Source organism: Osmerus eperlanus, chromosome 10 (assembly GCF_963692335.1).
Source record: "Osmerus eperlanus chromosome 10, fOsmEpe2.1, whole genome shotgun sequence".
Classification (NCBI taxonomy): domain Eukaryota; kingdom Metazoa; phylum Chordata; class Actinopteri; order Osmeriformes; family Osmeridae; genus Osmerus; species Osmerus eperlanus.
The window spans coordinates 11823769-11835007 of NC_085027.1; the positions used below are offsets into that span (position 1 = coordinate 11823769).

At 40.9% G+C, this 11239-nt stretch overlaps 1 protein-coding gene across 1 annotated transcript; it reads left to right on the forward strand.

The window, feature by feature from the left end:
- The first annotated feature begins 10016 nt into the window (after positions 1–10016).
- Positions 10017–11239, forward strand: cart3 (cocaine- and amphetamine-regulated transcript 3). The gene is made up of 3 exons (XM_062471200.1): positions 10017–10292; positions 10398–10481; positions 10661–11239. Exons 1-3 carry the CDS (start codon positions 10128–10130, stop codon positions 10766–10768), a joined length of 357 nt encoding a protein of 118 aa, XP_062327184.1. The 5' UTR covers positions 10017–10127; the 3' UTR covers positions 10769–11239.

Sequence of the window (11239 nt, forward strand, 5' to 3'; positions counted from 1 at the left end):
ACACACATATGGAAATACCATCTTAATTGTTATTCTCTTCTTATTTGTGGCTGCATGCGGGTTTGTGCATTTTGGGGATGACTTGGGGAAACCCTGTGGTAGTCTATTAGTGGGACACTCTGATAGGAGTAAAATATGCCCTAAAAATGCATGACACATCTACTTTAACCAATAGTCTGACAGTTTAATCTGGCATGTCTGGATTATTGCCTATTACTCAACCAACACTCAAAACAAGAGCAGCCAAAAATCAATAACGTGTCCCAGAAGGAGACTTGAAGTCTCTCAGGCACTGACAGGAACTCTCTCCTTGTTAACGTGTTCAATCTGGGTTTTCTCGACCATATAAAATCAGGATCATCTAGTCAAGTCAGGGCCTTCACTTGAAAGATTAAACTGGAACTTTAAACTGTTTTAACAGTTTGTTCTATCTTTGATTGATTCAGAATAAAATACAACATATTTGAATAATTATTGATAAATGAGACTGATTCGAGTAAGAAAATGGAAGAATTCCCTTATCCACCATCTGGAGTATTGATTCCAAACTTGTTTACACATCCATGCACTGAGGTTGTCTAGTTCAACAGAAACACAAAACAGTGTGTGTGCATGCAGTATGTGCCTGCGTGTATGTGTGCACAAGCAGGGTAAATAAAAATTCTCATCAATATCGTAAAGCCTGACGACACTGCCATTAGTTGCTTTACAGTGCAATTACAGATCTATAGCATGTCATTTGTTTAGAACAAATAAAGAGTGTGTAGGCAGACACAAAGAGAAATCATCTATGCTCAGAACCTTTAATTACCTCACAATGACGCACAAGGGTGTGACTGTGGTCCACAGGGCTGACAGGACGAGGTTGCCTCAGCGTACAAGGAACACTGATCCAATGAGCAGAGCACTGCTCTCCTGGCCTGGGGCCTCAGAGGACGACAAAGGGGAATAATTCCTCATAAACAATGTATCATTATTCTTGGCTTTACTATTATTAGACAGCATTTTGCTGACAACACAACTACAGAAGGTTTATACCCTGCAATGAGCCAATGCCAGATGATTGATTGTCTTCAGTCTTGACTTGTGTTTTTATGTTTTGATCAACCCACACATTTAGCATTAAAATCACTATGCAGAGATCTCTACAGTCTTAATGGAGTCAAAACAGCAGCATTTGAATGCTGGGAGCTGACAGGCCTGTGGATTCATCACACGCTCCGCCCACACAACTGGGAAACACAACAGGTTTATCTTCTGAATTATGCATCAGTACATAATACTTCAATAATGTCACAAATAGAGATTAATAGGCATTCAAGGAGTTTTCATTATGTTTATTATTTGATAACCAAAAGTGAGGAGATTTGTTTTGACATGATACAATCATCTTGAGAGCATGAACTGCATCAAGACTTCAGCTAAGTGAGAGGAGAGCTGGGATATGAGGATGACAGGACCAGTGTTGGGGCATCTTATGCAATCTCAAGTTAACCTCCTTCATTCTTAGGGTCACTTGGCACAGTTCTTTAGGATCTAATTGGAACAAGTATAAATATGTCAACAGTGTCTATTGGCAGCAGAACAAGGATAAAATGCCCTGTCTGGTTGCTTCTCAACTGCTCTTTTGTCTTCTTTGTTGTTGTTACAAAATTCAAGACTACAATTCAAGGTCATCAGTATGTAATCATATTTCAACCATAGTGGACTCTGTCATTATCAACATGACTATAGTTCGATCCGTGTCAGTCTGTACACAAAAACCCTAGAGAAACCAGCGATGTGGCACCCTGCTGGTTTAAACGCAACCCATCACGTCCGAATATACTTCTCTGATTGGAGCAGCACTGTAGAACCCCTGCCTTGCTATGAATCATCTTGAATCACTAGTATAGACCTGTGTGTCCCATGATCACTCATTTGAGGTACAAGGTGCCCTTTGGTTTCTGACAAGACTAATAGTTCCTTTAGGTGGTCTTGGTGGAAGATAGGATAAAAAGGCACTTTATCAATCCCCATCCAGGCAGGGAAATGTATTCACATATAAGTATTTTGGGCTGGAGCAAAGCTCCACAAGCCCGAAGAGAGTAAGACTCTCTGTCTATCAATTCTCATTCCATAGAGCCACAAGCCACATGTCACATACTTTAATGCAATGTAATAGAATTTCTAATCTTTAAGAGGAAATGATTTAGCAGCTAGCAGGCTAGTGTAGTGAGGTCCACAAGACCACACGGAGCCAACATCTTGCCACACCTGAAGAGTGATTCAATCACATCAGACAAACCTAATCAGCCCTTGTGACACCCTCAGTATGCTGATTACCCACCAAACGCCGATGCAAAGGAACCATAGAATGGGGGGGGGGGGACCTCCCCAATCTAATCAGCCCTCCTGCTAGCTTGCAAGCTTCAAAGGGCCTGATTTAGACAACACGTCTCCAGCGACCATTTGCTATCCGTTTCGGCGGCGATTTGAACAAAGAACATACCTTGATCAGAACTTTTGAGGAAAGTCTTGAGACTTCACCTTTACCACAAGAGTACAAGGTGGAGAATTATGAGAGGGATATTTGTGTTATGTTTGTTACTTTGTTTTAATGTTGTGTTCACTGAAATCTTGATTCTAGTAACAACTCCTTCTTCCTGAAAGATAACCACGTCATTCTTGGTATCTACACAAAGCTATCATAATAAAACAATCATTCAACTATATTTTGTAACTGTACCAAGATGTCCAGAACAATATTTGAACCATCGAATGAACCAGCCAAAGATCAGATCACACCTTTGGTAGGTGTGAAGGAAGGAGGGGGGAGTTGAGAACCCAGCTTCCCCCAATCCACATCTGACCCCAGACGGGTCCTCCCTCGAACTGTATAAAGCCCTAAGATGACCATCAATCTCGGACTCCAGCGAAACCGACCATGGCATGAACGCCATCAGGATTGGCGTTCCAAGGACGTCGCCAAGCTTCTCGTGAGATTCAACTTTATAGTGATCGCGACACTATCTGGACGTTTCAACAGAAGGACCAAAAACGCAATTCCAAATGCGACTTCACTGAGATCCCGCAGACTCAGTCACATGACCCAGCGCAGCCGCGCTGTGACTTCAGATTCTTCAAATGGACCTTTGGCGCAAACCGCCCTCAACATCATTGATCAACCCCTGATCAAACGTAACTATGGCTAACGCTCTTTCCCCCTCGACATGGCATTGGCGTGAGCTCTGTTTATGATTTGTAAGGATGTAATCACTGACTGTACAATTTCTGCCTTTCTTTAAGTTAGACCATTTCATTCTGTTCATTGAAACCAATCTCTCATATCAAACCCATAATCCAACTTTTCATAAGATCTGTTTACCTTACTTGAATAAATTCATTGTAAAGATATTTTGACGTGCGTGTTCACTGATGTTACGATTGGCTCTACTCTTAGAACGAATTCATTCCTAAAGATGAGACTGATTATTACATATTAAACATAGGATTCCCTAATGTCCTAAACCAATATTAGGGTGGTGCCCCAGACTTTATGATAAATTAAGTATTTCTATCTTTAAACGAGCAAACCCCACTACATAATGGCGCCCCGTGTGAGGCTAAGATAGATTGAAATGAGCAATCGTAACTTTTGTGAAACGAACTGTTAAAATAGAGCGAGCTCTAACTGTATGTAGCACCATGTATTTAATACTACTGTGCCTAGGCTACAGTGGCTGTGTGCGTATTCAATTGTTTTTCGTGAAATAGCTGCTAGTGTGTGTGTGGGACCAGCTAGCTCAAAGGAAGCAGCTAGGTTTGACTGGAGGTACGCGCGTGCTCAGAAACACCGCTTCCCCGACATTTACGTTGTAATCTGCCTCGGCCAGCTCTTCACGGAAAGTAGCATAAGAGCCTTTATTATAGCCTCTATTTTAATAGTGTAGCTATTTGGTTAAGTGAATTAACCAACCAACTAATACGTTGGTGCACATGTCTAGTTCAGGGAAACAGACAGTAGTGCTTAGTCCTGAAGGACTTTTGTTTAGAAGCAACTAAACAACGCAGTTCTGTACACGTAACCTACCGCCACCACGAGTGTGTGTGTGGGACCAGCTAGCTCAAAGGAAGCGGCTAGGTTTGACCGGAGGTACGCGCGTGCTCAGAAACACCGCTGCCCCGACATTTACGTTGTAATCTGCCTCGGCCAGCTCTTCACGGAAAGTAGCATAAGAGCCTTTATTATAGCCTCTATTTTAATAGTGTAGCTATTTGGTTAAGTGAATTAACCAACCAACTAATACGTTGGTGCACATGTCTAGTTCAGGGAAACAGACAGTAGTGCTTAGTCCTGAAGGACTTTTGTTTAGAAGCAACTAAACAATGCAGTTTCTACACGTAACCTATTATGCCGCCACATATAGCTTGTCGAAAAAAGCATTGACTATTCCCGCAGCTAACTGTGTTTTAAAATAACAGTGGTTGCCAAACTAAAGTTACATTATTAGATGCAGTTCATCAATGTGGTTTAGTTACGTTGACTTCAAGAAGCTACTTAGTAACTATAATTGTGTAAAGTATGTACTATAATTACCTTGTACCTTTATTTGTTATTTGTATACGTCTTTGGCAGTCAATTGTAACCATAACCTAAATGAGTTTATTGAAACTAGTTTGATTTAAAAAGATTGGAAAGCCGACAACTTTTCCCTCATCTAGACCCCTAGTCACAAAGCTTCAATTGCTACGGCCATTGTAAGCCACTTCAAGTGCCTCTTTTTGTTTCAATAATTTCCTCTCAACCTTTTTCCTATGTCATGTCATAGCTTAATCACTCATAGCCATGCCAATGTCTGGGGAGGGGGGGTGACATGCTGTTACGCTGCTGTGGTCTTTCTTCTCTTGCCTTCATGTCAACAGTTTCATCGACGACGGTCTATGAAAGTTGACATCCGGGGGGGTGTAGTGAGGTCCACAAGACCACACGGAGCCAACATCTTGCCACACCTGAAGAGTGATTCAATCACATCAGACAAACCTAATCAGCCCTTGTGACACCCTCAGTATGCTGATTACCCACCAAACGCCGATGCAAAGGAACCATAGAATGGGGGGGGGGGACCTCCCCAATCTAATCAGCTCTCCTGCTAGCTTGCAAGCTTCAAAGGGCCTGATTTAGACAACACGTCTCCAGCGACCATTTGCTATCCGTTTCGGCGGCGATTTGAACAAAGAACATACCTTGATCAGAACTTTTGAGGAAAGTCTTGAGACTTCACCTTTACCACAAGAGTACAAGGTGGAGAATTATGAGAGGGATATTTGTGTTATGTTTGTTACTTTGTTTTAATGTTGTGTTCACTGAAATCTTGATTCTAGTAACAACTCCTTCTTCCTGAAAGATAACCACGTCATTCTTGGTATCTACACGAAGCTATCATAATAAAACAATCATTCAACTATATTTTGTAACTGTACCAAGATGTCCAGAACAATATTTGAACCATCGAATGAACCAGCCAAAGATCAGATCACACCTTTGGTAGGTGTGAAGGAAGGAGGGGGGAGTTGAGAACCCAGCTTCCCCCAATCCACATCTGACCCCAGACGGGTCCTCCCTCGAACTGTATAAAGCCCTAAGATGACCATCAATCTCGGACTCCAGCGAAACCGACCATGGCATGAACGCCATCAGGATTGGCGTTCCAAGGACGTCGCCAAGCTTCTCGTGAGATTCAACTTTATAGTGATCGCGACACTATCTGGACGTTTCAACAGAAGGACCAAAAACGCAATTCCAAATGCGACTTCACTGAGATCCCGCAGACTCAGTCACATGACCCAGCGCAGCCGCGCTGTGACTTCAGATTCTTCAAATGGACCTTTGGCGCAAACCGCCCTCAACATCATTGATCAACCCCTGATCAAACGTAACTATGGCTAACGCTCTTTCCCCCTCGACATGGCATTGGCGTGAGCTCTGTTTATGATTTGTAAGGATGTAATCACTGACTGTACAATTTCTGCCTTTCTTTAAGTTAGACCATTTCATTCTGTTCATTGAAACCAATCTCTCATATCAAACCCATAATCCAACTTTTCATAAGATCTGTTTACCTTACTTGAATAAATTCATTGTAAAGATATTTTGACGTGCGTGTTCACTGATGTTACGATTGGCTCTACTCTTAGAACGAATTCATTCCTAAAGATGAGACTGATTATTACATATTAAACATAGGATTCCCTAATGTCCTAAACCAATATTAGGGTGGTGCCCCAGACTTTATGATAAATTAAGTATTTCTATCTTTAAACGAGCAAACCCCGCTACACTAGAATAGCTTTATCCTCCTTGTAACACAATCAGACTGAAAGAGGGCAGTTACCTCGATGACTCATGCAGGCAGGACATTGAAGAAGCTCTTAAGAGAGCTTAAGGGCTGGAAATGCAGATGTCTGACGGAGATCTGGTGCACATACTGTACACATTGTTTTATTCTTCATTCTGGCTTGATTACCACCAAATGTGATAGTGGCATTTAATGAACACATCTGCATTGAATTCAAGCAGAAACCAGCAGCATATCCTACATCAGATGTAATTAAATGTGAGTCACAGATAGAGTCACTATGAGATAGGGATATGGCGGCGGGCAGGAGTTAGAATGCAGTCTGGATCTGGAAAAAGGCATTCAATCACCTCCACACTCATCTACTTAGCTTGAATTGAGTTAGATAGAGAAATAGAAAAAAGGAGAGAGACAGAGAGAGAGAGAAAATGATTGAAGAAAAGAGAGCGAAAGGGACAGCAAGAGAAAGAGAGAGAGAGAAAAAAGGAGAGCTAGAAAGAGGATAAGAGTTAGAGATTGGGGACAGGCTTCACCTTACCGCCTTTTCTTTTGCTCTAGTTTTTCTCCTCTCTGACATCACGCTCCATATAAGGTTTGTTTTGTCAGTGTTAAGGCTTCCACTAACGAGGCACCTTAGTGACAGGGGCAGGTCTTTGTGTAATTACGGCTGTGACAGAGATAGCTCTTCCTCTCTTGATTAGAGTGTCCCTCTCACTCTCCTATCTCTCGTCATTTTCCCTCACCTATCCTCACCCTCTTGTCCGGGTCTGATGTTACTCAGCTCCATTAGAGCAAAGCAAGAAAAGCCACAAAATAAAGACTGGAAGGTCTATACCGTATGAAAGCTTAACATTTTAGCTTTCTAAGTGTCATACTTTTAACTTAACAAACTTAATTATCAACCACCAACACTTCATGTCTTGATGACGCACTACAGTGTAGTTTAGTAACTGTTGAAAGTCTTGGATCTGTAACAAAGTAAACCTCATTCAGATTCAGAACAAGTGGGAGATAATCACACACTCCTTCACTGAATCAATTGCAGCACAAGGTCATAAGCTGTAAACTGGTCATTAGAACTCAGCAAAGTGTGTGAAAGAGGAACAGCAAGTTAGCAAACCCTAGTCCTTACCAACAGAGGACAAAGGAGGTTTTACTGAGACTGACAGAGGACGTTGGGTATTATTAAGGAGATGGAGGAAGGAATAAATAGAAAGAGAAATAACGAAGGCGGTTCTCTCCCACACATCAGTGCATTTCAGTTGGGAATTGACTTCAAAGACAGGAAGCCAACATTGAAAAAAACATGCTCATTCTCTCACACACTGATAGACCTACATACTAACTATGATTCTATAGCATGGACACTCAGATATCGTACACACACACATCCACTCATTTCTACACATACTCCAGACACACACACACTCACATACACTTCACATTTACATTTAGTCATTTAGCAGACGCTCTTATCCAGAGCGACTTACAGTAAGTACAGGGACATTCCCCCGAGGCAAGTAGGGTGAAGTGCCTTGCCCAAGGACACAACGTCAGTTGGCATGACCGGGAATCTAACTGGCAACCCGAGGTAGCCCGGTATCGGTAGCCCGATTCCCTAACCGCTCAGCCACCTGACTCTCCTACTTCAACTTGCAGACAAAATAATTAGAGCTTTTGAAGCAAAAAATATTGCAATTACCTAGAACTTTTCTGTCTGGTCAACAAGACAAAGAAAGAGGAGAGGGAAGTTTGTTTTCCGCAATGCAGAGGAACCAAAATCTCTGCAGTACGTAAAGTCAAGATTATAGATGCAATAGTTAGACTAAGTTTTGTGGTTCCCAGCTGCCGTGTGGGGATGTGAGTCATGGTGGAGCTCACAGCTGTTCCAAGTGAGAGGAACAGTGAGAGTTCAGCTCTCAGCCATGACAATGGCTGCTTTTTCTCAGCAGGGTCTCATAGATTCCACTTCCTTTATTTTCTGTGTCACTCAAATTCCTTCGCCCCTGAAGTGTTGTCCCCCTGATCCCATATATTATTTTTTTGCGCACACTTACCATTTTTAAATTTGTTCATTGTTCTACCCCTGTGCCCCCACTCTGCATCCCGCACTTGTGTGTGCTCTTTGTATCAATGTGTTTGGTTTATTACATGCTCCTCATGTAATAATACAGTACTACAGTGCTTCTGACTATCATCATGTAGGTCTGTTTTGAGAGTTCCAAGCCCCTTGGGATGATTTGTCTGTCCTCGTTAATCATGACATGGGCAGTGACTTGGACCTTCAGGTCCATTAAACATATATGGACACACACTGTTTCAGAATGTACCCATGTGAACGTGTTTGATTTACAGTAGAAACAACGATAGGATATAAGAGGTTTGCTTAAAACAGGCTCTCTAGACACCCATTAACCAAACATAGCAGTGGGTAAAACAAAGACAGTGGGTTTGGAGCAAAACCAGCCAGTTTGATTATCGGGCTCAAGGATTTGAAGTATTTTCGTGCTCATGGTGTGGGTTTTCCCAAGGCACCTCGCTGATCAATTGGGTTGACATTGTTGATCTCCTTGTTATGGTGCTTTGATGTTTAGGCAAACATTTGGTCAAAATACTTGTATTGTGAAAATCTACTGATATCACTCGAACAACGGCAAATCTAAACAACAAATCACAGTCACATAAAGAAGAGGCTGTCCACAGTCCACAAAACATGAAACAATCTGAACTTGCTAATACATTTTTTAGTCTATGTAAGAATTTTCCTAAGAGCTAACAGGAAATGTTTTTGTATCTTAGGGAATAAAAACATTTCTGGAGTCTAAAACTGTAATTGGGGAAAGAGAAATGAGTCATCCAGCCTCGAGCACAATCAAAGCTGCTTCTCCTTTCCGTCTCTGCTGACAGATAGGAAGCAGGGTACGCTCAAGAAAGGATCAAAGCTGTTTGATGGTTTTATGTTAGCCAACTCAGTTGAAAAAAAATTGATGAGCTGTCAACTTAGATGATTAGGAATACAACTCGATATTCAATAGAAAAGTTTATTTGCCTCGCCGTATCATAAATATGGTGATTTGTAATTTACAATGTTTCCCAAATGAGACTGTAAATTGTTACAGTATATGTAACAATATGCTAGTATATGTAACAATGTACTATATGGTAATGTCGGCCAAATATATTTAAATAAATGCCAGTTCATCTGACAACGATGAAGGAAATAATGAACCAACTTAGAATCAACAAAATAACATTATTGAGACGAGGTAGCCTATTTTAGTAGATCAACACATTTTAATGAGGCATTTGGAACATAATTCCACAACATGATTGTGGTATAAGCTATAATATGTAGAATTGATTTGCACATTTTGAAACATTGTTTTAATCTGTTAACATAATACATCTACTGCATCTGCCCGTTCAGGACCCGTCAATAATGAAATGACTATATGTAGGGCCTAAATCCGTCGAGATTAAACATGCGAAACAAATAGTACGTTTATTTCAACTGCATTCTTAAAGCATAAGGTTAGATAGCATATCAATGGCCTCTTTTGGTATCCACCCAATGACAGTCAAGTAACTTTTATGCAATGACTCACCCCCGCTGCGCTTCTTACGCATGAAAAATCAATGGTAAAGGTGGAGCAAAAGGAGTCGCCGGGAAGCGGCAAGTGTTAAATCAGATATAAGGTCTGTGGTTTGCAGGGAACTGGGTATTTGAAGTGGATTTCTTGGAGAGAGAAGACAACAACTTTGAATCCAATCCCTGTGTACACTGGGACCATGGAGAGCTCTAGACTATGGACAAGAGTGTTAGTTTGTGCTGCGCTGCTGTCCATCGTTCTCGGTGCTGAAATTGACGACTCGGATTCGGAAATAAACCTTGACACAAGAGCCTTGCGGGATTTCTACCCCAAAGATCCCAACTTGACTAATGAAAAACAGCTTGTAAGTTTATTTTACAAATAAGATAATTTTTTACGTTACAAATGTCGATTGAGCAATGGTCAGAAATATAGAAAGTTTATAATTGTATTGTATATATTTCAACAGCTTGGTGCACTACAAGACGTTCTTGAAAAGCTGCAGACCAAACGACTTTCAATGTGGGAAAAGAAATTTGGTCAAGTTCCAACGGTAAATAAGCAAAATCATTCTGAATTGAGGCTCAACAAAAAGTTAATATCCAATCAACTGTGATCTAAACGTAATTTCACAACTTTGTAAAATGCTTTGTATTGGTTATTGAACATTGGTTGGTCTTATTATTGTTACAACGATCTAACCATTTCGTTACATTCTCCATCTCTTTTCAGTGCGACGTTGGAGAGCAATGTGCGGTGAGAAAAGGAGCGCGAATTGGGAAAATGTGTGACTGTCCTCGTGGAGCATTCTGTAACTTTTTCCTGCTCAAGTGCTTGTGAACTTATGCTTTTTGAATGTAAGTGGACCAGTCGGGAAGCTATTGAAATACTGTTATATCATGGTCTATGTGATCTTTATAATATATTTTTCATTACAAGGTGTGCTTATCAGGAGAAAGACAGATTGCATTTTGAAAGATTGTCAACCCAAAAAGGTGTTTGAACTTGAAATATTTTATTTTCCACTAGATGTTACAGTACTCTAATATGACTTCAAATAAACGGTGTTACATATTGTTTTGTAAAGCAGTCTGCGTGGTCTCTGTTCAGTAAGTTCGTGTAGATTCAGGTGGAAAATATGGGGTGCTTAATTTTTGTGCTGCGCAGTAAGATAAGGACTTGAGTGTTCAGACTCGGCGTCCCTCGATTTATATTATTTTCTGATTTTAGATGAGAGCCTCCTGTGTCATGTATTCATTTTTTTTCAATTACTTGTGAACTTTCAAAATAAAACAGTGTTGTTCAATAGTG

Excerpts from the sequence above, each read along its gene's own strand:
- cart3 (XM_062471200.1), top strand. The coding sequence starts at position 10,128 with ATGGAGAGCTCTAGACTATGGACAAGAGTGTTAGTTTGTGCTGCGCTG. Across the intron at positions 10,293-10,397 it reads TGACTAATGAAAAACAGCTT|CTTGGTGCACTACAAGACGT; the intron begins GTAAGTTTATTT and ends ATATTTCAACAG. Across the intron at positions 10,482-10,660 it reads AATTTGGTCAAGTTCCAACG|TGCGACGTTGGAGAGCAATG; the intron begins GTAAATAAGCAA and ends ATCTCTTTTCAG.